The sequence below is a fragment of the Perca flavescens genome, chromosome 3 (genome assembly GCF_004354835.1).
Source record: "Perca flavescens isolate YP-PL-M2 chromosome 3, PFLA_1.0, whole genome shotgun sequence".
NCBI lineage: Eukaryota > Metazoa > Chordata > Actinopteri > Perciformes > Percidae > Perca > Perca flavescens.
Genome location: NC_041333.1, coordinates 34,251,874 through 34,279,449, shown reverse-complemented (window position 1 = coordinate 34,279,449; position 27,576 = coordinate 34,251,874). Strand labels below are relative to the sequence as shown.

The window sequence follows — 27,576 nt, the reverse complement described above, 5'->3', positions numbered from 1 at the left end:
ATTCTGTCAGAGAAGCACTCATTTAGCCTGATTCCTGTCGAGCCAGAGCCAACTGAGAGAGGTAATAATTACCAGATACGTGGAATGTGATTATATTGACTTATTTAGTTATTTCAGGTGTATTTTGTCAGGGGCAACGTGGCTGTAGAAGCATTGGGATTAAGTCTAGCTGTGTGCTGTTTAAAATCTCACAGAAACTGAACAAAAGGTGCGTCGCTGTGTCCAGGCGGTTGACACAGTATATAGCAACTGTACGATGAAAACCTCAAGCTCTTAATGCCTCGTTCTGTCACAACTCAAGCGTTAAGCACCAAGGGAACAAATATCATTCCAAATATGTGGTTCATATTTATGTGTCATTTCAGGCTCAAACAAGACCCTTTACTTACGTTTCTTTCTGTGTGTTTGTGTGTAGAATATGCATTCTCTGTTGTGTCACACACACACACACACACACACTCACACACGCTTACACTCACGTTACGCCTGTTCTGGTGGAAGTTATAACGGCAGAGTGACGTCACTGTATCCAGTTTGTATATGGAGATCTGTTATTAAAACATTAAAGCTGAAGCTTTAAGCTTGTGTGTGTCCTGTAATATGTATCATCATAAAATTAAACTGGTTGAAGAGATCCAGTATGATGGAGGTGCTGGGATGCAATTAAGTGCATTTACATATTCAACTGTACTTCAAATTGAAGGTACTTCCATTTTATGCTACTATATACTTCTACTCCACTACATCTCAGAGGTCCAGTTGTTCATCCCCTTCCTGACCATGTACTGCATCTTCTCCACATTTGGTGAATTTTTCATCCAAAACCTTACTTAAGTAAAAATATGTAAGTATCAGCGAAATATACTTGAAGTATGAAGCTAGAAAAGTACTCTTTGTGCAGTAAAATGTTCCGTGTCAGTGTTTTCCTGTTATAGGCCTATCTGATGTTTCTGGATTAATATTCCTGCTGCATTCATGTCTATGTTGCATTTTACTGCCTTGGATGTTTAATGTTGTGCTCATTTTAACTCCTGTATATACTGTTGGGTAGTTTAATCTACAGCAATGCATCATGGTCTATAACAGTGGTTCCCAACCTGGGGTCCGGGCACCCCCAGGGGGGGCGGCAAAGATCACAGGGGGGGCGCAAGTCTTTATCTGGTTTGAGGTTGAGGGAAAAAAAAATATATATTTGCACATGTTAAACAAATTGTGATAATACACTACAATATATAATGTATACAAAAGTATTTTGTTGTATCCTCGTTTTTCCTGCCGCCACGGCATCACTATTTTATAAATGAAACATGGAAGAGAATCTTAACCGTGCTGATAACTCCTCTGTATCAAAAAAGAAAGTAAGGGTCTATCTGGAGAGTTACCTCAACTTTGGTTTCGGGGGGGCTCAGCTTTTCTTAGACATGAGTAGGGGGGGCACCAAGGAAAAAAGGTTGGGAACCACTGGTCTATAAGATCGTCATATGTTTGTAGCGTTGCTGTCCTGTGAGAACCACGTATCTCTAAAAAGTTTTACAACTTTTCATGCTGTCAGAAAAACAGCCCCGTTTTCAGCTTCGTGATGATGCATTTACCATCTGATCTGAGAGGATTTTTGAAAGACTTTATTTAAATTAAGAAGGAGGACAAGATTCACAACACATAAAGGAACACTTCATTCTTCAGTTTATCACAAACATTCAACATCAACACATCTGGACAGGAAGGGGATGTCATCTGAAAAAGTAACTTAAGCTGTGGAGTAAAAGTGCAATATTTAGGCTACCTCTGAGATTAATTGGTTTCCATTCATTTCCATATAGTAGCTATTAAATAAATTAGCAGAGTCTAGCAAATTATTTGAGTTGTGTGATCAAACATTGAGTTTACAAAATGTAGGCCTAATCAAAGTTGTGTTTCCGATCTGCTGATACATTCTCATACCAGACATAAATGGACCCCAGAAATGAAAGTAATAAGCATTAAAACAATTAAAAAACGGATTAATATAGGCTACAGTATGTTATGTTGAGCAACGTTTTTTTAATTGAGACTGCATCCTGATTTCACATCTCCCTGGTGGTCGATAGTCGATACTTCTCTGCACCTGTGGAGGAAGAAAAACAACCTAGCCGACTTTAAACAACCTGAGCCGAAGCTGAGAGACTTCTAGGCTAGTCCCGCCCATTGACCTCGAGTGGTTAAGGTTAGGATAGCCGATTGGTCAGGGGATAGGACCTCAACAATTCGAGTTACGTTACCTAACGTAAGCATGGACGCCTGGCCAATGGTAGTGTGTGAATGCTATTGATGGGCGGGCCTTGTCTCGAAGTTGCCTGTGTTCATATATGTCAATGGGTTCATAGGGTTCACACGGTTCCATACAGTAATAAATTAACGCCGCCAAGAAACTACGCCGAGAAAGGACAAAAGGTTGTGGACGCAACTGGGGGCGGGGCGTCCGAACGTCGGTTCGTACGTGGCGGCAGCCGTCAAGCATGCGTCAAGCCACAGACGCTCATCAACGCCGGAAACTTAAATATATAACAAAATAAATGTTCTGCTACAGAAATAGAGGCAGCGAAGGAGGAAAGAAGAGACTGGTAGGTTAGCAGATCACCGTGGTTGTATAGATTTCTTTTCCGCTGCCCGCATTGCCCCCGTTGATCTTTCAGCACTGAGTCGTATGCATAGGTCGCACATGTGTAAATAACATGAGTCTAGTCATTTTTTTGACCGTAATGCTTAAGCTGATAAAGGTGGAACTTTTAATTACCTACTGGGTAACTCTATAATATTACATCATTATTTATTTGTTATCATTTTTGTATTATTAATCTAAATATGTAAAGAAGTTAGTTAACTTAAACTTTCATGTAGCCTAGTGGTGTAAAAAAGTCTAAGTAACTGATTATTAAAGGTTTATTTAGATAGGGACAGATACAAAAAACATAAATAAACTTCAACAGTCATCTGATGTATGTAGACACTTGTCCCTACTACTTGTTAGTAGTGGAGAAAAAGTTATCGCAATAGTAATTTACAGTACTAATTACTTTCCACCACTGCCAAATAAACAGAAAGGCAACTTAACATTAGTCCTAACTGGAAGTCAGTAACGTGAGCTCAGGAAGACTTTTATTTTGTAAACAGGACCGGAAACCGCGTTTTCTTTTCAGGCGGAAGCTCGAGTCGACACGGTTGAGGGATTGATATCAACAGCGTCGTCCTGCCAGGCTGTATCAACCATAAACAGAAACAATAGTGAAGAGCCGAGTCGCAGCTCAGCGTGGTTTCAACATGAACGAGAAAGAGGAGACCGTCGCAGTTAAGCGGTGAGACTCATTTATTGAGACACACATTTGAATGTGTTTTTTTATTCCGAGTTGTCTAGTGTGTCGTGTCGTGTATTCACTGCAACTTCCCGAGTTCCAGTTAGCCATTATAGAAAACACAACAGCGACTGTGGAGTGCAGACCGGACGTATAATGCAGGCTGTGCTTTATCACAGCGACATTACGACGGTGTTTTAGTTAGTTTGTCTTTTAAATGTTGTATTAATGTCACTTTCACATCGCAGCTGCGAGAAATGTAGGCTACTCGCGAGTGTAAATCTACATCCACCAATGTGGCCTACTCAAGTATTATCATGGCTACTTAAGTGCAGGTATAGGCTACTTGTACTTTACATTTTATGCTAATTTATACTTATACTACTTAACTACATTTCAGAGACACATTTTGTCTACTTTTCACTGCACAATAACTTAAAAGTTACTTGTTATTAGGGCTGCTCCCTCTTATTCGATTTGTCGACCAATCGGTCGTTTTGGTCTTAAGTCAACTTAGATCTCTTTAGTCCATTAGTCATGTTTTATGCTTTCTTCATGCTGAATGACTTATTTCCAAGAAACGTACGATCACATCTCTGGTAACCACAAGAATTAAAGTGGTGCTTTTGCATGACTCTTTGTGGAGAAAGTCAGATTTACAGATCTGTCGATTAAATCTAATCGATTAGTCTATACAATTGAATGTGTGTTAGTCGACTAAGAATTTCTTCAATGGAGCACAGCCCTACTAGTTATTCAGATGAATAATACAAAATATAATCAACAAATACATTTTGACGTAATGCAATAGATTAAAATAGAACTTAATTGGTCCATGGGGAGAAATTCACAAGCTACCAGCTGCAACTTTAAAGCTATGTGCGTATATCTGTCGCCCCCAATGAGGAATTCTAAGTAATCCACACGATACAAGCCTTCCGTGATTGCGCACCGCCCCCACGCAGTTGCTAGTAGCCAAGGAGGACATGGAGGATTAAAAAAACACGGACTCTTCAGAGAGGGGAAACTATCTATACTTGAGTATTTGCGCGCAGAAGTCGCCGGATGCCACAATCTTCTGAACACAGCCATACTGAGAGATAGTTTTGTGGAGCTGATAGTCTTAATTAGCTTTGTAGCAACTCATTTGGACGTTCATTTCTATTAAAAAGTTACGCATTATGGGCGCCTGGGTAGCTCACCTGTTAGAGCAGGCGCCCATATATAGAGGTTTACTCCTTGACACAGACTTTGACCTGCGACCCTTTGCTGCATGTCATTCCCCCTGTCATGTCTTCAGCTGTCATCTATAAATAAAGGCCTAAAAATGACCCAAAAAATAATCTTAAAATAAAGTTACGTACCAAATCTTTAAAGTGATGAACACATGCTCACACACGTGCATTAATAACTATACTCTAACAATGTGATAAACATTACTATAACATGGGCCATTCTGTATATGAGTACTTTTTAACTTTGGGTACATTAAGTATATTTTGATGCTGATTCTTTTGTACTTGAGAAGTTCCTTCTTCCCCTAATGGAAATCTTACTTTAAGATAAAAGTAAACTGAACATCTTTTGAGTTGTGGAAAAAACAAGACATTTTAGAACGTCATCTTGATCTTTGGAAAAACACTGATCGACATTTTTCACAATTTTCTGACATTTTACAGACCATACCATTGAATTGATAATCGACAGATTAATCGCTAAAGACAATTATCATTAGTTGCGGCCCTAGTCAGAAGTATTGTTCCTGCCACAGACTGCTCATTAGTGTAATCACTGGGGTTGCCAAATTCCAGGAATTTTCAAAAGTTGGAAACTTTCCATGGGAATTCACTGGAATAAACAGGAATAAACTGGATATTTTTATAATACTGTTGGACTATAACAGGGAACTTAAATGTAGTAATTGAAAAAAACATCTTGCAGCATAATCTTGGTTAATGCAACTTAAGTTGAATGTCCTCACTATATCCATTAATGACATGCATGCACACAGTAATCAACATAGGCTACTACATACTTGCCAACATTTAGTTTTTAAAATACAGGAGTTCTTTTTTTGGGGGGGGGTGATGGTAATACATAACCCATTGCTATTATTAACCTATGTGTGTTAATTGTATAGCCCACTAACCATAGTAAATCGAACTTGTTTCCAAAATTCCCCAGTTTCTGAAAATTTACCAGAAAATATTCGCCCCTTTGCAACCCTAGTAATCACACAAAGCTTCATGGTATATTTTTAGTATTATGCCCAGCAGCTACAGACACATTTAGATAGCTGAAGTGAGTATATGTGCACAATCTCTGACCTGGAGGGATCTATCTTTCCCACTATATACTCTCTGTTCTCGCTTGGATGCCCATATAAGGCGTAATGTGTGACGGACCTGCCTTCCCATTGGTTGAAAACATAAACAAAGGCATCATGGGAGATTCCTTGTCGGTAGCACCTACTGTCTATGGTTAGCACGGAGTTAGCGGCAGAAATGACCGAAAACGTGATGAATTATGGACATCAAGTGGATAAATCTCGGATGTAACAGTTTGGATTTAATGCTAAACAACCCCAAAAAAAGGCACAAGTTCCAGTCTGGATAGAAACTCACCTGTAAAGGCTAGAAAGACCCTCTAGAGGCCAGCAGACCCTTCTCAGCTCTCGTGTACTGTGTAATGAATTACAGCGCGCACTTCTCTGCCGCACCAGCAACTGATGCAACCAGGAAAAACTATCGGTGTGGATTTTTGCCGATAACAATAGTTAGAGCTGGGCGATTTGTTTCCCTAAAAAAATCTGCGATTTTCTTATAAAAAACTCTATTTTCGATTCGATTTTCCCCCCTCTTCCATTTAAAACAAAATAACTGCAAACTGTAAATATATTTTAAAAATATATATTTATTGTATTTAATTAAAGTGCATTAACATAAACAAAATTGCAAAGGCAAACCCTTTCTCTAAGTGAAAAGTCACTGTGCAGTGTGCAACAAAGATTGTTAAACATCCAAATTATTGATACTGTATTTGGATTAAAAAAACATCTAAAGATTTTTTAGATAAAAAAAATAAAAAAAATCTAAAAAAAATAGATTTTTTTAAAATATGAATCGATTTGACCTACCAACTCGATTTTTAAATCAAATCGATTTTTTTTCCCAGCCCTAACCATAGTTCCACCAATCAACTATCGGTACCTCTACCTTTTTATACATTGTTGTGTTTCTTTAGAAATAAACAATGGACAAATGGTCTTTAAACGCTTCAGATGTAAAGTTATTTGCTGTCAAAGTGACGTCAAAATGAATGCTAGTCCGAGTAATGCTAACGGGAGGTGATCGCTTTGTAGCATCAAAATGGCGCCATATGAGGTTCGAGTTCTGAAGCGAAGCTTACCCCCTTGATTAAAACCAGAATAAGAAAACCAGTGCATTATCAGCACAGTATGGTTCAAATCCAGCTTAGCTTAGTTCTGAAGCGAAGCTTACCCCCCTGGGCATGACCTAAGAGGACCCCAACTCAGCAGGAAGTTAAAACCAGCTGCACAAGCGGGTGGGGTTACCAAACATATGTGTTCTGTGCACTTTGATGCATACCGCTTGCTGTTTATGGGTCAAGTTTCCCGCAGACCGAGGTGACGTCATCAAAAGTCTTGTTTTGTCTGACCAACTCAAAGATATTCCCGTTATTATCACATTAGACAAAGATAAAACGCAAATCCTCACAATGTAGACGATGAAACTAGATGTTTGTGAATTACATATGTACATTTGGAAGTGTCCAACATTTTTAATAGAAATGTGTTTTTGTAAAAATGGAGAAATGTCTCCTGCATTTTACTGCCTACTCAAAATTGAATCTAATGTAAAAAAAAAAAACATGAACTTTGAAATTTAAAGACACTGAATATCCCCAAATATAGACAGTTTGCTAATTCAGTCCAAAGTATATTGACATCAGTGTCGGTGGGAAAAAACTATTGAGGCTGTGTGTGTGCTGTGTGTGTGGTGCGTGTGTGTGTACTTGTTTGTGTTTTGAAAGCAGCAGTGGATTGCATGCAGTCACACACTCTTGGGTTACAAGAGGAACTACTCTTTGTTTTTGTGAACAGTACGTTCCAACCCAAACAAGGCCAAGCTTGATGTGCTATTCAGAGTTGTGTCACGCATGCCTGATCCTTGACACACTAAATATGTTTCTGTCTCTGCCTGTGTGTGTGTGTGTGTGTGTGTGTGTGTGTGTGTGTGTGTGTGTGTGTGTGTCAGACACTTTCACAGGACTGCTAGTGAGCACAATTTGTTTTGCAACACACACACACAGGTTTTGGGCTGTAATGCATGCACAACCAGGCCAGATATCTCCCAGGAACACACTCATTGAGCACTGACAAAGTACACTCTAAAGCTCCTCTCAGCTGGCACACTTATTTTTGTGTGAGATTGTGTAAAGTATTACGTGTTTGGGTTAGGCTATTATTAACAGCAGTATAACTATCATTGGTAGTAGAACAGTAGTATTGTTAGTTTTAGTAGGTGTGTGTGTGTGTGTGTTTAAGCCTTCTGAGATAACCGAGGTGTGACTTTGTTGTTAAATCCTTTTCCTTCTGTTTCAATCGCTTCAATCAATTGTCCAGTCATATTTAGTATTTGTTTGCTTATAGTTTGTAACATCGTAACACAACTGCTCCATTAGGGCTGCAACTTACAATAATTCTTGTTATCCATTAATCTGTTGATTAATTTCCTTTTTTTTATAAAGCAAATGATTGTTTGGTCTGTAAAATACCAGAAAATAGTGAAAAATGTCACAGACTGTGGTGACATTTTGCTTTCATAGATAGATGGCTGAGAAAACCAACATATGTTATCATTTGGCAGGCTTTTTCAGTGAGGCCACTGTGAGAATAAAGTCTCCTGGATCTTTTAATCTTTTTAATGTGTAAAGTGACTACGGGTGGGAATCGCAGGGTACCTCACGATACGATACACGGTTTGGCTCACAATACCGGTGATATCACAATACAGCAATTCTTCGTTCATCAATATATTGCTAGACAATGATACATCTCCGTATCGCTCTAACTATGAATACAAATTGCAGTGAAAAGGTTAAGTGCAGGTTTTCTCTCTTTATTCACTGCAAGTCCAAACTGTTAGAAAACAACGCAGTCCTGCAGCACACATTTTTCAGTCTGTATAATTAAAATTTCAGAACTATAGAGCAACTATGGGTCCAGACTTCAGCCTCGTTAACTTATGTTCAAGTTCCCTTCATTCGTGTGTTGAGCGCCACCTCCAGGAGCCATGAAGTGGCGACACTGGGAGCAGATATATCTATTAAGAGGGCTTTTTTCCCTTTCCTTTATCCTTTTATTGTGTTATGTATCTTTTTTTTGTGCACTTTACAGGTTGTGCAGGTTTGCAAAGTGAAAAAGCCCAAAGGGACCTCTCGGTGAACGCTGAATGTTTTTGTATATTCGACTTCCAACTAGGGTTGGGAGGTATCCAAATTTTGATACCGTCAAACCTCCTCCCTATTTTACCGCGGTATACGGTATTACCGTGACTAATTAAAAATGATGATGTAAGGCTCAGACGGTGTCACCAAACTGTTGGCTTGTGCACCGTTCAGAAACCGAATACCAAACACTAATACTGAAACGATAACAACAACTTACAAAAAAACTACGTTCTCCTCCACACTGTCACGTGATGACAACCACACATAATTACATACATTATATTTAATATTTAATCCTTTTCTCCTGATATAAGTGCATTGCATTTTTTTTTTATGACTGTATTGAAACTGATACCGTTGCTATTTTTAAGACCCTGCGGTATACCGTATTACCGCCCAAGCCTACTTCCAACATGTCATCCATTCTCATTTTGTCTCTAGGTCTGGCTGCTGTGCTGGAGTGGGGGGTGGGGCAGAGCTAGGCAGGAAGAGGGAGAGAATACCATGGCAGTATTGAATAATTGGAGCCCAGATGCAATTTTGTTATTTTCAACATTTCTGATCCTCTGAATAACAGAAAATTGGAAAAACAGGTTAAAGATCCAATTTTTAAATTTGTCAAGGTGAGAAAAAAATTAAAAATTGGATATTTGAACCCATTTTCTGTTTGTGCTTAGAAAATTGAACTGCTAAGCCTTACACGGACCGTGTCTAACTGCGTGTCAATCAATGCTCAAGCACACACATTCATTCTCCCTTGTGGGGGAGGGGGTTAGGAGACTGTTTGGCCTCTAGCAGAAAGGGGGGGGGGGACTGACAAGTTGTTGTTCAAATTCTTTGGGTAAGTCGTGGATCTTCACAATCCTCCCTACAGCACCTTTTAAGCTGCTTACCGTTGACAGACAAGCCAGTCAAAATGATCAGTCTCCCTGTGTTGGTCCAAAAAGTGCCACAGAACACACCAAAGAGACGAGACGTGTACGTGAGACGTGTAGACGTGTAACATGTCGTGTCGGCCAAAATGAACGCCGAAAACCCCCCAGACTGACGACGGCACGGGACACACCGAACAGACTCGCGTCACTGACCACACCAGACTGTCTAACGGCCGATAATCGGCTAAATGTGTCCCGGCTATAAAATGTTGAATTTTTCCCTTTTTTTTTTTTTTTTTTTTTTTTTTTAATTAAGGCATTAAGATCAATTTCTAAAGGAGGTGATTTTTATTTTTTATTCCTCTTTTTAGTCAACTTTAGCATGGGTGTATTCACTTATGAGCACCACTGTAAATGAGCTGAGCGGACTAGAAATATCTCCTGTTGCTTAATGTTTCCAAGGTCTGTACTATTTACTGGAGTAATTAATGTTTTCATTGCATGAGAACATTATGGGATGGGACTGGTTGTGCCAGGTATTCGTCAAACCCCGTCCATGTTTTCAGTAAATTAAGATTTGAAAAAAAAACGTTAGATTTTGATCGCATGGAAATATAAATTAAAGGTCTTTTAAAAATGCTCGCTGGTGGAGGCAACTGTCTGACGCGTAATTGCTGATAATGGACACCTTGTTGGAAATTAACCTTTAACATTGCATATAAAACTTCTGATCTACAGAATCCAGTGGTACCAACCATGTCATGCTAGCTCAGATAGATAGTTTATTGTCATTGCATATCAATACACAACACTATTTAAGATGACATCACTCACTTAGCAGCATAAAGATAGAAAGTGAAAACCAGTGCATTATCAACACACAGTATGGTTCAAATCCAGCTTAGCTGATCCTTTCAGCAACTCCTTTATGGCCCTGGGGAAAAAAAGCTATGTCTCAAGTGGTTTGCCTGCCCCCTCATGACCCCCCTAAGCCTGCCTGAGGGTAGGGTGTCAAAAACGGATATGGCCCATGGTGTGTAGGGTCCGCTTTGATGCTTGCTGCTCTTCTCTGCAGCCTACTGGAGTATACTGGTTTGTCAGGAAACGAATACTCCAAAGTTAGGCTACTTTTTGGTGAGGTAAAAACTGGCATGGCCATTTTTGAAACCTCTGAACGCAAGATATCTGAATCAAAATGGCTTCAATGGGTACACATACACTTACAGACTTACACAGGTTTTGGCAAAACAAACATTCAGTTTTTCTAATGCAGTACAAATGTGTTATTTTCTCCTATTTCTCCTATATTTCTGCATGCTAGGTGGGGTCTCTTTACCGTCTGGGAGTTGCATTAATGGGCTATGACTGGAAAGCTGAGACTCTTGTGGATTCAATGAGCCCACTTTTATTCATGTAATGTGGAACGTTAGTCACCAAAGTAGCCATTTCGTTGTAGTGAGACTGTTTTTATTTTTGTTAAACTTGTATCACTGTATAAAATGACCAGTTGTGACCTCGATGATAATCGCAGCCTCATGAAACTTTACAACCACTAACTAGAGACCTAGGGCATTACTTCTTTACATTGAAATCGATAAACACTAGAACCATTACTTAATCATGGTGGTGTACACTATTAACATAGACTTGCTGACCCTGCTGCTATTAACTACATCACTCAGTCACTTTTACCTTGTAAGTCTTCTCTTAAATCGCTCATGTATGCTTTCACTATTTGTTTGCATTGCTGTCTTTATGCTGCTAAAACAACAAACTTTCCTCTTTAGGGATCAATAAAGGTGTGTGTGTGAGTGAAATTAAACTCTGCCTTTGACGTGTGTGTGTGTGTGTGTGTGTGTGTGTGTGTGTGTGTGTGTGTGTGTGTGTGTGTGTGTGTGTGTGTGTGTGTGTGTGTGTGTGTGTGTGTGTGTGTGTGTGTGTGTGTGTGTGTGTGCACAGAAGGGGGGGTTGTTATGTATGATGAAACCCTGCTTTTGACTTGTCAGCACATGTTTGTCGATACTGGCCAAAGCAGTTCAGGCCGGATTGTGAGATGAAGAGAGGGGGAAGAAAGTACAAGAGGGAGGATCTGGACAGTCTCCCAGAAGCTAAAATAAATTACATTCTGTTCTCTTTTAGTTTTGGACATTTTTCCCTATTTTTGCAATCAGCGCTGTTCCCACTTTGAAAAAAACACCCAGGAATGTTGAAAGAGCTGAACTGTGGTCATGATTTCTCGTATAAAAACACCAGAGATCAGTTTACGCAGGGCCGACAAAAGGGGCTCTGCTGTAGTTCCTAATGTAGAGTCAGAGAAATCCCAGAGGAGCGTTGGACTCTGGAATCTGTAGCTGGAATCATTGAACCCTTTAAATGAGACTCACTTGTTGCTCTCTCTGATATAACCAAAATAAGCTGCTCTGTTTAGGCTACAAAACGTGCATGCAGAATGAAATTCAACCGTGCGGTTTTGTCGGGATTAAGCTATAAACGGAAGGAAACTCCGCTAGCTGCTAGGCTATGTGCAATGGTAAACGCACAGAATATGGTACACATAACTCACTGGAAATCCAAAATACTTCCACACCTTCAGTCGATGGGTCTCTTGCGCCTGCGGTTGCCGTGCTATCTTTTGACTGGCTGTAGCTAAAGGAGAGGCTAAGAGGCTAAGAGGAGGTTGACTTGCAGCACTTTTTTATTTTTTTTTTCCCACTTGACAAGCCGACCGGACGTGACATGGGGGCGTGGCAGCATCAACTATTCCATTTTCTTTTTTTTTTTATTTGAAATAAAATGAAATCATGACACCCTTAGTATATAGCGCTTCAACCTGCTTTAAAAATGATATAAAATGGTAATTGGAAACCTTTACAATATGGGACAAAAACTTTGAGGCTGGAGCAACAGCAGAACTCCAAGGATTAAGATTGAAAGGTTAATTTCCTAGTGTAAATTAGTGATACAAAAATGGGTGTCTTTTCTGTATTTAGATCAGGGTTTCTCCAATTTCTTTACCTCATAACCTGAACTTTCCTGTTTTTCAGGAAACTTTGGTTGTAGAGAAACCTTTTAAAATATGCTGAGAATGTGAGGAGTGTGGCATGGTCCTTGAATTTTTCGGCGTCCTTTCTATTTGTGTCATCTACTTGCTTCATTCCTTTTACATTTTTCCTTTTTAATCTTCTTCTTTTCTTGATTTCATCTGTTAATTATGTCCTTTCCCTCTATTTTTCTTCCTCCTCCTCCAGGACCGGTTCGGAGCAGAGGAAGCTGCGGTCTCGTGATGCGGCCAGAAGTAGGCGGAGTCAGGAGACGGAGGTGTTTTATGAGCTCGCCAGCACTCTGCCGCTCCCCCGTCGAGTCTGCACCCACCTGGACAAATCCGCCATCATGAGAGTCGCCCTCAGCTTCCTGAGGCTGCACCACCTCCTCAGACCCGGTAAGAAACACTTCTTCAGATGGCCGTCCGTCTGAACACAACCTGATCGTCCCAGATCATGTCGTGGAAATAAATGAGGCAAAGGTCTGAAAATATGGCCGCAATTATTTCTGCTCGCTGGAGAATGGGTTTACTTACAGAGTAGTCTAGTGTACTGTCCGCACTACGCCCTAAAGTCTTCCTCGAAGTGGACACTTGTTGAAAGTGCACTTAGGGGAGGAAGTGCTCGAAGGGCTCGAAGCTGTGAAGAGCAGAATTGGGACAGTTTTGCACACGTCACTATACACGTCACTTCTGTTTACAAGAGAGCAAAACATGGCGCTGGCCGCAGTTGCGGTATCAGTAGTATCATTGTATCAGCATGTATTATGTTATGTATCGCTCGTATTCTGATTAAAAAAAAAACTATTTTCACTTACACTTAAACATAAATTTCTTCTCCGTTTGGTTTTCCTCTTCCAAATAGGCCGAATAATTCTTCCTTTTTCTTCTGAGTTTTCCCGGCGTCCGACCATAGCAACCGTTTTGCTCCCCCATTGGCTAGCTGTTCGAAACGTCACGACACTACAAGGATTCTGGGTAATATCCTAAAGCAAAGTGAGGTCTGATGCGGACTTGCGAAAAGGGTGCATTAAGTGCGCTCATGAGCACCCCTGGAGTACACACGTTCCACCAAAACAAGTTCCTTCCTGAGGCTATTTTGCAGCAGGTCCGGGGCTCTGTCTGGGTCTTGGCGCCACCCAAGATGATTGTGATTGGTTTAAAGAAATGCCAATAAACCAGAACACGTTTTTCTCCCATCCCGGAATGCTGTGTGTACTAGCCAGACCCTCCTCCGCAGCGCTGTGGAGGAAGGTCTGGAAATGCGAGACTACTTGGCTCCACACAGAGCTTTCACCGTAGTGTGTGTGTGTGTGTGTGTGTGTGTGTGTGTGTGTGTGTGTGTGTGTGTGTGTGTGTGTGTGTGTGTGTGTGTGTGTGTGTGTGTGTGTGTGTGTGTGTGTGTGTGTGTGTGGAGTGGGTGATAGAGCGAGGGAGAAAGTGAGAGAGTGACGGCAATTAGCTTCGGAGCGAGTAGCGACTCTAGAGTAATAGTGAGATTCCCACACGATGTGGGAAATCCGTAGCAGGAAAAGTTAACCCTCTCCTTGATTTCACGTTGTTTGTGCAGAAGGAGAACCAGGAAATGAGTCGGGGAAATGCAAAAAGCCACGGCCGAGCGATGTACGTGGCAGCGACGTGTAGATACACTTTTCGAGAGGTGCACGTCAGGCTACGCTGTAGGGTCCGCCGTAGGTTCGGGTCTCCACGTTCCTACGTACGTAGCAACGGCGTAGATGTTACGCAGAAGTATAAATCAAGCTTAACACAAGTAAACCATCATCCACGCATGATGCAGACTTAGAGTTAAGCAGCGGTTGGAAAATATTTTGGTTCATGACAACCCAACAGGCATTTAAAGTTTCAACCGAGGCTCTTCTGTCTGCCGTAATAATCACCTGGTCGTTTTTACCGCAGGTAAGAATCAGAAAGAGGAGTCTGAAGAGCAGGATGGAGAGGAGGAGGAGGAGGAGGAGGAGGAAGATCCAATGGATGCTTTCTATCCTCAGGCGCTGGCGGGCTTCGTCATGGTGATGACCGAGGAGGGAGACATGATCTACCTGACGGACAACGTCAGCAAATATCTCGGAATCACGCAGGTAAACGCCCTGCAGGACGGACGTGTTCAGCTTCAGCAACGTTACAACAATAAAGAAAAGAATAAGAAGTTAAACATTGTATACACAGATCACACAGTAGCCAATGTGTTCACATATTCGGATGTTTTCAAACCTCCCGTTCCGCATTCATGTGTCTGGTTCACCTGTTCTGAGTCACAGCGTTTACTATAAGCCTCTGGGAAAGTGCGTGACCTTTCGAGTGACTCGAGCAGAGAGAAGCCATCCATTAAATCTATTCTTGGCTCTGTTGGGATCAGGTTTGTCATTGTAACACAACTACCTTGTGATCCGTGCATACAGAAATAGAGCGAAATGTAATGTAGAGCTGTAATGATTTTAATCCGACTGTGATCAGAGTCCGTGTCCGTTCCTCCAGCAAAGATTCTACAACTCCTGCCAATGATTTAATTTGATTTAGTTTGTTTGGATTAATTTAACGTTAACAGCACTACAACAAATTGTTAAAAGCAAAGTGTTTTTATAAAAACTTGTAATAAAGAAAAAGTGAAATACAGATGGACCCTTAACCAAATATACTAAATACATGATTGGACATGAAATACACACATACCATACATAGTGGTATAGTGAGAAGTGTTTCAGTCGCAGCAGCTTTCCAACCTCAAACCGATGCATGTGTTTCTGTTTGTTACTAACTGTTGTTGTTGTTTGTGGTTAACAGCTGGAGCTGCTGGGTCAGAATATTTATGACTTTGTTCACCCCTGTGATGAGGAGGAGCTCCGAGACCTGCTGACTCCACGTCCAGGTCAGACACACCATGTATAATCACGATAAAAATCCACACGCACAAAGACATGTTCAAGATTTCCTCTCAGACCCAAACAGAGGCCTGTACTACGAATCAAGATCAGCATGCCCTGGATTTATTTCCGTTACCCGGCTTCCCTTAACCCACTGGTTCTCAAGCTTTTTTCAGTAATGTACACCCTTTAAACAGTTTTTACGCACAAATAATTTTTGGTATAAAAAAAAGTCCTATATAAAGAGGAACAATACAGCGATGTCAGCAATAGATTAACTAAACAGCCTTGTACCTGGAAACAAACCCCCCCCACCCCCCAACAAAACTTTGGAAAAAGACGGTAGAAAGAAGAAAGTAAGGCAATAGGTCAAAAATGGTAATTAAAATTTTGATTAAAAAAGAAAGGCAAGAATAGGTCAAAACAAGCAACAAACCTTCAAAAAAAGGTGACAAACTTCAAAAACTTTGAAAAAAGCGAGAGAAAAAAAAAAAGACAGAAGTAACTACAGCCTTGTAACTGAAAAACATTTTGCAAAAAATGTCCCGTACCCCCTGCATTCCTCCAAAGTACCTCTAGGGGTCCACGTACCTCCATTTGAGAAACGCTGACCTAACCTAACAACCGTCGTCCCGCATAAGCTGTGTCACGACGGTGGTTAACAACTAATTCAATCATCCCAGGGTTTCCCAATCCAATCGCAAACTTCCACCAGAGCCGCATATTTTTCATAAGAAGAGCAAACTATAATTCTGCATAAATATGAAGAACGCAGACTCGGTTTTACAGGCAAAACACAATACAGTCACTGCTTCCTAAAACAGCACAATCACAACGCTTATCAATATTACTTCCCAATCAGTCAGGACCAAGATCTGGCCATAATTACACTAATTACATAACTACGCTTTCCATTAACTGTCGTTGCTTTAGCCTGTTATTTCAGTTGCAACCCTGGCAGTTTAAGCGATCATTAGAGAAAATAAAAATATAAAAACATAATTCAAACCGCTGTGCGCATTGACAATAAACGGCTCAAGAAGCCGGCAAAGATACGCAATTCCCTCCGCTGAAAATCTATATCTTTCATAAAGATACCCATCAAGGAATGTTAACGTGGTTGTCGGTCTCTAAATGTTTAACTTTTATTATTTGTTAGCGCGTCTGTCTGTCTGTCTGTCTGTCTCTCCGAGCTCCGAGCTCCACCTGATCTTCTATAAACGGTGACGCCGTTATCAACAGAGTATTGATTGGTCAGCAGGCGGTGCTTTAACACCGGTTGATCTCTAATCTCCAACATAACCTGCTCCTGACCAGCTTAGGTTTTCAGCATAAGTTACCACGGCGATTAAATCCGGTGACAAGTGATCCACCGTCGTGATACAGAAAAACCCGGGTTGAACCATAGACTGTTCATATTAATGGACAGAGCATCCGTTTCAGCGAAGTACTGCAAATGCGGAAGTGCCTTAAACCTGCATTCTATCTGAAGGGGGTGTTTTTAAAGGGTGACTATGATGTGATTGACAATTCGCGGCCTGTCTTATATGTAATATAACTATGGGACTATATATATATATATATATATATATATATATATATATATATATATATATATATATATATATATATATATATATATATATATATATACAAACCGCCACAACCGTCTATGGCTCCTTCCTCACGTCTAAAATCGTCACATCCGCAACCGAGATGGCTGCGCCTGACGACTCAAAGCAGATCTCCATTAACCGTTAACATTTACAGTCAAAGGGTTGAACCTGAAGTTACCTTGTTAACGCCACATCGTGCTTCGTAGTACAGGCCTCGGGAGTTGGAACAAAAATCCTGGACCTGTGTTAATGTTAAACAAACGCACACACACACTTTTTAAGAAAAAGAAGCCTTTATTGTCACAGAATACAACAAAATGAAGCGTGCTACTCCGGATCAGTGTAAAAAAAGACACTAGGAAAAACACAACAAAGACAAAACATCCACAGGTTTAAACATAATAAGTAAAATAAATAATTCCAATGTAACTTTGCACAGGAATAAGAGTTTGTAATGTTAACATTTCACTGGTATGGGTAAACAATCGGCATGCACGGTCATACGCTGATGTCAAAATACGAAACTAGTTCTGAGATATCATCCACTGTTTTTGGCAGTAACAAGTCATTTTTTGCCTGTTGACTTTTTAAGAATGATGCATTTCTTTTATAGCTTTATCGTGTTGCTTTCAGGTTCGAGTAAGAAACTGTTGGCAGAACAGCCGAGTGAGAGGAACTTCTTCCTGCGAATGAAGAGCACTCTGACCAGCAGGGGGCGCACCGTCAACATCAAGTCTGCTACCTGGAAGGTCCAGTGTAACCAAAGATTGTATAAACTTATCTCTTAATTAATCTGAACACCAAGAGTTATTTTTATTTATTTTTTTTGCTCCTGTCACATTGTTACTCTCTGTGCGCTCATTTTTCACTTAATCTGCAAGTGTCACATCTCAAATTAACAAGCCCAACCATTGCCAGAAGCAGGAATAGCTCCTAAATGTCTTTTGAGCGCTACATTTATAAAGGCATAAAACATAAACGTAAGAAAACAAAGAAGAAAACCGTTGAATGAGGTTAATTTCCCCAAGGGTACTCATGTATATACAACACAGAAAAAAATACAAATTCTGGCTACACATCAGTCACACAAAGAATTATTTACATTTTTTACAAACTTTACACTATGCAGGGATTTGTATTGAAATGGGATTTAAAACTCCAACTGCCCCTCTTTTTTTAATAAATTAATCTTTAAAAAAATTCTTATTTGAAAATGAAATGACCCTTCCCCCTGTGTGTCTGCAGGTTTTCCACTGCAGCGGTCACATGCGTCAGTTGTCTGGCGGCTCCACGTCGCCCTCTGTAGGCGGAGTGATGACCCTGCTGTGTGAACCCATCCCTCACCCGTCCAGCGTGGAGTTCCCCCTGGACACGTGCACCTTCCTCACCCGCCACAGCATGGACCTGCGCTTCACACACTGCGAGGGCAGGTAGGCGGACTGCTGAGTCCTGTAACTGACCTTTGACCCGTCTGTGGATGGGAGGCAAGAGAAAAGAGAGCTTCTCCTCCGGAATATCACGTCTCAGAAAGGAAAGGAAATCTCTGACTCTTTTGTTTTGTACTTTTAATTCCTCCTTTTGTTTTTCTTCCTTCTCCTCGTTTCCAGGGTGACAGAGTTGGTGGGATACAAACCTGACGATTTGATTGGCCGCTCAGCCTACGAGTTTTATCACGCACTCGACTCCAGTCACATCAACAAGAGCCTGCACACATGTGAGTTTCTCTCTCTGTGTCTGTCTGTCTGTCTGTCTGTAATTTTACTTGATTATACTTATCCATAAAACTATCTGAAAACAATATTAACAATGTATATTAACATGTAGACCTACTTTTGAAACCCAACATTTAATAGATGATGAACCTTGTCTTCAAAATATAAACTTTTTCGGGCTTTATGGCCTTTATTGATGGGACAGATTAAGACAGGAAGGGGGGTAGGGCCACGGGGTTGGTCTCGAACCCAGGCCGCTGCGGGAAGGACTGAGCCTTAGTGTGATGCGCTCAACCCAATTTGGTCCATTTTTAATGAATGCTTTCAAGGATTGTAGATTCTTTAAGCCCACGGAGGAGATGAAAACATGAGAGAGACTTCTGTAAACAAACTAGACAGAGAATGCGTCGGCACATACAGGAGCAGGATTTTGTCAAAGTTACAATCTTCTGGTCCTCCCTCTGTGTACCGTGTGACCCCCGCCTATCTTTCCTGTTTGTGTCGCTGTCTGGTGTAGTGCTGTCCAAAGGTCAGGTGAGCACCAGACACTACCGTTTCTTGGCAAACAGCGGTGGGTTCGTCTGGGCCGAGACTCAGGCGACCGTCCTCTACAACAGCAAGATGTCACAGCCCGAGGCGATCGTCTGCCTCAACTTCATACTCAGGTACTTTAAAAAAGCAGTGAGCTCATGTCATATAAGTCTGTGCTGTAACAGAAGATGTGGGAACATAATGGATGCAGAAAACTACGAACTCAGTCTCCTACATGGTCTTCTTCTTCTGCAGTGCCGTGGAGCAGCCAGACGTTGTGTTCTCTGTAGAGCAGATCCGTTGTGGCCGGCTGCCTGAAGCCAAACCCAACTCGCCAGCGCTTGCAACAGAGAATTGTGGGACCTCTGACTTCAGTGACTCTGACCCTGACAGTGAGCATCTCAGCAGCTCCAGTCAGACTGAGGACGTGGATTTGAATCCCAGCAGCACTGCAGAGCTCTTCAACAAACTGAAGGAGAACCCGGAGGAGCTTCTCCTGTTGGCTCCTGCCAGTGGAGACAGCGTTGTCCCGCTGATAGGAGGTGAGACAAACTCAAAATCATTCTATTTACTTTAAGCACCGGTGATGAAGGTTTCTTAAAGGGGTGATAGAATGCAAAACCGATTTTACCTTGTCATAGTTAAATAATGACAGTTTAGTGGGTAACTAGGACATGCATAGTTACCATTTTCCTCTGCAAATTAGGACTGGGCGTATCGATCTAAATATCAATAGTATCGATACCAAGAGGAGTATTGGTATCGGATCGATACTGTCGTCTGTCTGTCTGTCTGTCTGTCTGTCTGTCTGTCTGTCTGTCTGTATGCACTGTAGCTGTGACATAAACCACACTAAGCAGCCCTTAAAAACGCAGAAGAACACTAAGCACTAATAGCTGAAGGTTTTGTGAACAGTTAAGTTTAAATGACGTCTATAGGTTAAAGTATGTGGGAGGAGTAGCATTTAGAAGTGGAAGAAGCCTGAAGAGGAATTAAAGATATCTCTAAGATTTTCAATGTAAAAAGTATTAATATTTTAAAAACCATAAATGGTAGAGTAAAGTTGAATACAAGCTAAAATGTTGTTAAAGAGCTGAACATTTTGATATTTGAATGGTTTTTGTAGCTGAAAGTATGCAGAAGTAGTAGGCGACCGAAAATCGTACGGAAGAATTCGAATAACAATACTGTGACTGCTGCTGAATCAGCATTCACACAAAAAGTGAATAGATTTTGCCATCAGATATTTAGTTCAACTTAATTCATACGTGGCTCATTGTGTGCCTTTATCAAAGAGCCACAGGTACGTACAGTTTGAATTTAATCTTTAAAAGTATTTTAAAGAGTCTTTTCATGTTCTCTTTCAGATTTAGTTGAGCTGTCGTTCGCCAGTCCTCCCAGTCCACAGTCAGTGCCGGACCACCCTCAGTACCTGTGCACTCCACAGCTGCGAAAGCTCCTCTCCCCCATCTTCAGCCCCATCACTCCACCTTTATCATCATCATCATCAGCAGCCTCCTCACCTGATCCTGAGCCAGTGCAGGTAAATGCAGGCCTTAAATCCAGTTAAAACTTTGAAAGTATTATTTTCTCTGTCTGATTTAAACAACGTACCCTCTCTCTCTTTGTTTTGTTTTCTTGTCTCTCGGTGTCTCTCGACCTCCATCAGAGCCCCTGTGAGGAGGAGAAAGAGGGGATTGACACCAGCATGGTGGAGCAGTTCTTTGCCGTTTGGCCAAAAGATAATCAGCAGAAAGGAGAAACACAGGAGGTAACCGCAGTAACATGTAGACAGTCTTCTTTTAGAAGACCATGTTTTTGTCGGTTCTTAAGTCTTCCACGTCTAATGTCAAACAAATTGGTGAAAATCTTGTTTTTAAAAATATATACTACAAATCTCAGGGTGAAAATCAGATTATAAGTACAGTATAGCGCTTGAAGCACAAACACATTCTGTATAACTGTTTACACAAGAACAGCTGCTTATTTGTATTTTGTACAAACTGTTCTGTCCACTTTCTATTAGTGGAACCTACAGTATATTCTGACCTGAAGATGCCACAATTGGGGCATACATTTGTATTTGTTTAATCTGTCTCTAAAATCTGAGTATTTAGTAACGATAATAATCAAAAACAAAGAGTGATATACATCAGACATGTACATCTAAAGTGCAGACAATGTAAGATCGATAAAAATAAATTAGGGCTGTCAATCGATTAAAAAAAATTAACTAATTAATTGCACAATTTGCTGTAATTAATCGAGATTAATCGCTTTTTTAAATTGAGACTGAAGCTTATAATAATGGATATGTAAATGCTAAATTATTTAACTTTGCAAATATGAAGAAAAAACCAAACAAGGAAAGGTTCTGCTAAGTTCAGAATGTTTAATATCTTTCAGAACAACAGCAGCAACAATTTGGCTTATTTAGTCCTGCTGAAGGCTGCTGAAACAGCTAGAAACTGTCTGACTTGAGAGCAGATTTTTGTCACCGTCCCCGGCTGCTGTCGCCTGCTCTCGTCTACTTTACAGGCGAGGCGCAGTTCATCTCCAACGAGCCAAGAGTTCAGTCAGCGGCAGGGCAGTCGGGACTCACCCGGAAATGGCGAGCGGAATGAGATGACTAGTCTCTCAAAATCTGACGAAAATCTTCTAAACTGACCTTTGTTGAGCTGAAATGAAGACAGATTCAGCAACTGCACGGCCTATTTCTCGCTTAAAATGTTTTCAGAAACATGTTTCAGTGAACTATCTTAGTACAATATGAGATCGTATTCTGAACGAGCCGCCATGACAGTCTGGCTCTCAATATCCGGAGAAAACAAACCCATGTGACGCGTTCGTCCAATCAGCTGCCTGTTTTCATTACTTGGGCAACAATACAGAGTAGCGCCGCCTGCTGTTATGGAGACGTATTACGTTTCTCAGCCGCCACATGAAGTAAACAAACACAGCTGCGTTAATTTCGTTAATTTTTTTTTAACGAGTTAAATATTAAAAAATGAACGCAAAAATGAACGCGTTAATTTTGACAGCCCTAAAATAAATTAAAATGAAATGACAAACTATCAACAATCCATTAGAAAGTGTTGAGATCTGAAGGAAAAAAAAAAAAAAAAAGAAGTGATGCTTGGTCCTTCAAAATCTCACAAATGTCTCGGTTTCAATTTGCCGTGGTTAACTAAACTATATGGTACCCCTTTCTTTTTTTTTCAGCACTTGGAGATGATGGATCTGGACATGTTGGCTCCTTATATCTCTATGGATGATGACTTCCAGCTGACCGTCACCAGCAGTTTGCAGGAAGCCGACAGACCATCCTCTTTGTCTGAACCCTCGACTGTCACAGTGAGCAGGAAACGGTATGATGGGCTAGTTCACTCTGCACACTTACTCTACGTTTTTTAAGGATTGTCAGCAGTGTAAGGAAGTCCCTGACTACCCTCAAATGATCAGAAAATAGGTGAAAGTGTATACAATTAAAAGAGGAAACCTATTTAATGCAAAGTATGCAAAATATTTTCTATATGAAAGTATGCAACATCTGTCCTGATGGATCTTATATTTGCCTGTGTACAAGCCTTTGATAATCAGTCCAATATTACTTGATTAATTTTTAGGAGAATTGAGGGGAAAAATGCACCTTATTTATTAATTGAAAAGGGATGTTTACAAAGTGAAAGACGGATGAGAAGTGGAGCAGCAGAATTCATCACCCGTGCTTTACCTTCACAATCCGAATCAGCTTTAATGGAGAAGTCAGTGTGTACACGTACAAGGAATTTAACTCTGCCTTTTGTGTTTTCAATGTAATCGCACAGAATTTGACATACGGCTACAAACAAGAACTGAGTGACATTTTTCTACTATGTACAAATATAAATACATATACAAATATCGCATGCAATGTTTCATAAATTGGGACTTCATCTCATAGATTTTAAATGCGAAGCTGTAATCTTCATTACACTGTAGAGCACAACATTGTTGGATGATTTAATGAAAAATGAAGACCACTTTACTATTCAGATTTTTACATTTAATGGGACACAAAATGTAAAGTTCGTCCTGAGAGTAGTGCCACAGCAAAGACCATGTTGTTAGCTAGATAAAAAAAAAAAAAGGTTATACTCTGTACGGTGGCCAGATTAGGACGCATCAGACTCAGGTTATTGAGCTCAGCTGTAGTTTTAGGCTGAATGCTAACATTAGCTACTTATTTACACAATTTATAATGCAGGGCTCAAAATTCTGCATAAAAAACCCCCCAAATGTTTACAATCTCTTTGCCTCTCTTTCAGGACTCGTAACCCAGATGAGGCGGTGCTGTCCCAGCTAATGATTCAGGACAAGAGACCGAAACAAGATCCTTGCTCAATCGAAGAGGAACTGCTCCTCAGCCACAGATTTCTGGTGAGGGGAAGGAAATGTTAACCCAGCACCTTATTTAAAGAAGTTTACAAAGTGTGTTAGACAGTGTGTTCAATAATGATTTAACATTTACCCAGAGCAAATGTAACTTTTTACAGAGCAGAGCAGAGAGAACACGGCAGTGACGTTTGCTTTGAGCTTGAATTCAGTTTGCAGTCAAATCTGATAATCATACAGAGACTTTCACTCTTGATAGTTCCGCTTTATAAATGACAAAGCAGCAGACAGGAAGCACGGAACAGTTAGTGAAATATCTTTCAAAAACGGAACTTACAATTCGATGTTTGATATGTTGTTTGATAGTCCTATTAAGCTTCTGTGGCGCCCTCTGACCATTTTTATTCTCCATCTTCAGGGCTGTCTGGAGGAAACCTACCAATCAGATTTGTTCCTTGAGTCGGGTCCTGGCAGAAAAAATCCTCTTCTCACAGACAGAGACCCTATTTTGGGAGGCATGCAGGGACTCTGTGATACTGCATGTAAGACAGAGAGACACACACACACACACACACACACACACCCACACCCCACACAGTTGTTGGAGTTAAAATGAAAACCATAAAAGGGATTTAGTCCTAAATCCTTCTGATCATCTCTTGATGTGTTTGACAGTAAAACGGTTTAGTTTTTGGCTCCTGGACTACTGTGGCCCTGAAAACTGCAAATTAAGAAAACATGTCGCCATGCAACCAGTACCTTTCTAAACCAGTAACTTTCTACTTTCTCAAGTTGAAATTCCTAACCTGACAGACTCTTGTTAGCCGAGTAGTGTAGTACATTTACGCTATTGAAAGTGAAAATATAAATATAATATGACTTTTTTTACAACAAACTATTTTACTGCTTTTTATGAAATTCTATTTCTTTTGTATATATATCGCTGATGTAACCAGTTAGAACTATGGAAAGGTTCTTTAAAAAAAAATGTATTAAATCTAACTTCAGGATTCCTGCATATACCCTGTGTTAACATGAGCTGTATCTGAATTCTGACATTAATTTAGAGCCCTTGTATTTACATTTATTAAGCTTTCTTATTTGGACCTAAATATATATAAAATATATATATATATATATATATATATATATATATATATATATATATATATATATATATATACACACACACACACACACACACACACACACACACACACACACACACACACACACACACACAGTGCCCTCCACAATTATTGGCACCCCTGTTTAAGATGGGGTCATGGACTTCTAAAAAGTCTCCTTTTTTTTTTTTTTAAACAACATAGAACCCAAATGCAAAAAAAGAGAAAAATCCAACCTTTTATTTAAGTACATTACTTTGGTGGTAAAACCAAAAATCACACATTTAGAAAAAAAAAAACTTGAAATCATGTGTCCCACAATTATTGGCTCCCCTGATGTTAATACTTTGTACAACCCCCTTTTGCCAACAAGACAGCACTTAATCTCCTTCTATAACATTTCACAAGATTGGAGCACACAGAGAGAGGGATCTTTGACCATTCTTCTTTGCACAATCTTTCTAGATCATCCAGAGTCCTGGGTCCTCTCTCATGCACTCTCCTCTTTAGCTCACCCCACTGGTTTTCGATTGGGTTGAGGTCTGGGGACTGAGATGGCCATGGGAGGAACTTGAGTTTGTGACTGCTGAACCATTTTTGTGTAGATTTTGCCACATGTTTAGGATCATTATTCTGCTGAAAGACCCAGTGACGACCCATCTTCAGCTTTCTGGCAGAGGCCATCAGGTTTTTATTTAAAATTTACTGGTAGTTCAAAGCATTCATAATGCCATGCACCCTAACAAGGTTCCCAGGGCCTTTGGAAGAGAAACAGCCCCAAAGTATCACAGATCCTCCACCATACTTCACGGTGGGCATGAGGTGCTTTTCGGCATACTCATCTTTTGTTTTACGCCAGACCCACTTAGTGTTTGTTGCCAAAAAGCTCAATCTTAGTCTCATCGGACCAAAGCACACGATCCCAGGTGAAGTCCCAGTGCTGCTTAACAAACTCCAGACGTTTACGTTTGTGAGTGTTAGTGAGAAAAGGCTTTTTCCTTGCATGCCTCCCAAACAGCTTGTTGGCATGTAGAGAGCGTCTGGTTGTTTTGGAGACTTCGTGACCCCAAGATGCCTCTCTTTGATGCAATTCTGTGACCGTGAGCTTAGGACTTTTTTTTTACTTCTGTTACCATCCTCCTCACTGTGCGTTGTGGCAAGATAAACTTGGGACCTCTTCCAGCCTTGTTTGTCACTGTTCCCATTGTTTTAAACTTCTTAGTGATTCCTCTGACTGTAGATACGGGCAAGTTAAGGCGAGTGGCTATTTTCTTGTAGCCATTGCCTGACTTATGAAGGTCGACACACATCTGCCTTACTTGAATTGTGTGTTCTCTTGTCTTCGCCATGTTGACAAATGGGTAAGAGAATTAGGACTCTGTGTCACGTCATATTTATACCCCAGGGAAACAGGAAGTCATAAATTACTATTTAAAAGTTCCTAGATACCCTGACCAACTTTAGCAACTACAGAAAAAAAAAAAAAAAAAAAAAATCTATTACATTTTTCAGCGGAATTGTTAGGGGTGCCAATAATTGTCGGACACATGATTTCAAGTTTTTTTTTTTCTAAATGTGTGATTTTTTTTTTTTTTACCACCAAAGTAATGTACTTAAAAAAAAAAGGATGGATTTTTTTCTCTTTTTTTTGCATTTGGGTTCTATGTTGCTTAAAAAAAAAGGAGCATTTTTAGAAGTCCATGACCCCATCTTAAACAGGGGTGCCAATAATTGTGGAGGGCACTATAGATAGATAGATAGATAGATAGATAGATAGATAGATAGATAGATAGATAGATAGATAGATTTTATTTATTCTATTAAGTAGAGCATATAACCCATTGCGTGGCAGATCCAGGAGGATGATGATGCCATAATTATTTTTGATGTGGGAAGGAAAGCTTGTTTACCAGGCAGCTTGAGGGGGAGTTAGGCATGTTAGTTGCATGTTAAAATCAGGTGTAAATGAGCTCTTAAAGGGATATTCCACCTAAATAACACGCTGTATACAAACAGGCCATCATCTCACTTCTCAAGCGTTTGTGTGTGTGTGTGTCTCTCTCTCTCTCTCTCTCTTCCAGCTCTGATGAGGGACTTATTTACACCTCGTCCACCGGACCTGTCGCCGCCTCTCTCCCCTATGACTTGACGGAGCTCCTTTCCAATCAAAGAGTCGACTCAACGCCGGACATGATTATAGACTCACGCTGCGAACCGTCTCCTTGTTGCTTGTAGCTGAAACAAGAAGGGATGACATGTTATAAAGCAGGTGGGGGGTGCTGACGGCGCTGCAGTTTGCTTTCTTTAACCCGTCTCTGCCCAGTTGTTGCTTGTGTTCCTTCGACATTACACGGCATCACTGATTTTAATGTGAGAAAACCAGCAGGTGGTGCTACAACAGTTTTAAATCCTACACAGTGAGCCAAATCTTCCAAATGTGTTTCTCTTTGCAGCTTTCAACTTTATCACATTTAATCCGTCTCAGTGAGTCTGGTCATAAAATCAGATATGAACATTTCTTTTCTTTATTTTCAATCTCACTGCAATTTAGTGAAATTACAGACCGTGGATGTGTATTCTAAAAACTGGAGACCGGCCCGCAATAGTGACCGCCCACT

General features: G+C 40.5%; 1 protein-coding gene across 1 annotated transcript; it reads left to right on the top strand.

The window, feature by feature from the left end:
- Window positions 1–2,498: 2,498 nt before the first annotated feature.
- Window positions 2,499–27,231, top strand: hif1al (hypoxia inducible factor 1 subunit alpha, like). The gene is made up of 16 exons (XM_028573747.1): window positions 2,499–2,600; window positions 3,177–3,332; window positions 12,925–13,115; window positions 14,634–14,815; window positions 15,519–15,603; window positions 17,848–17,963; window positions 18,460–18,644; window positions 18,822–18,928; window positions 19,444–19,591; window positions 19,713–19,999; window positions 20,825–21,000; window positions 21,127–21,228; window positions 22,680–22,825; window positions 23,765–23,876; window positions 24,250–24,373; window positions 27,040–27,231. The coding sequence occupies exons 2-16, from the start codon at window positions 3,298–3,300 to the stop codon at window positions 27,105–27,107; spliced, it is 2,064 nt and encodes a 687-aa protein (XP_028429548.1). The 5' UTR covers window positions 2,499–2,600; window positions 3,177–3,297; the 3' UTR covers window positions 27,108–27,231.
- Window positions 27,232–27,576: the final 345 nt, after the last annotated feature.

Excerpts from the sequence above, each read along its gene's own strand:
- hif1al (XM_028573747.1), top strand. The coding sequence starts at position 3,298 with ATGAACGAGAAAGAGGAGACCGTCGCAGTTAAGCG. Across the intron at positions 18,645-18,821 it reads TTCACACACTGCGAGGGCAG|GGTGACAGAGTTGGTGGGAT; the intron begins GTAGGCGGACTG and ends CCTCGTTTCCAG. Across the intron at positions 19,592-19,712 it reads TGCCTCAACTTCATACTCAG|TGCCGTGGAGCAGCCAGACG; the intron begins GTACTTTAAAAA and ends CTTCTTCTGCAG.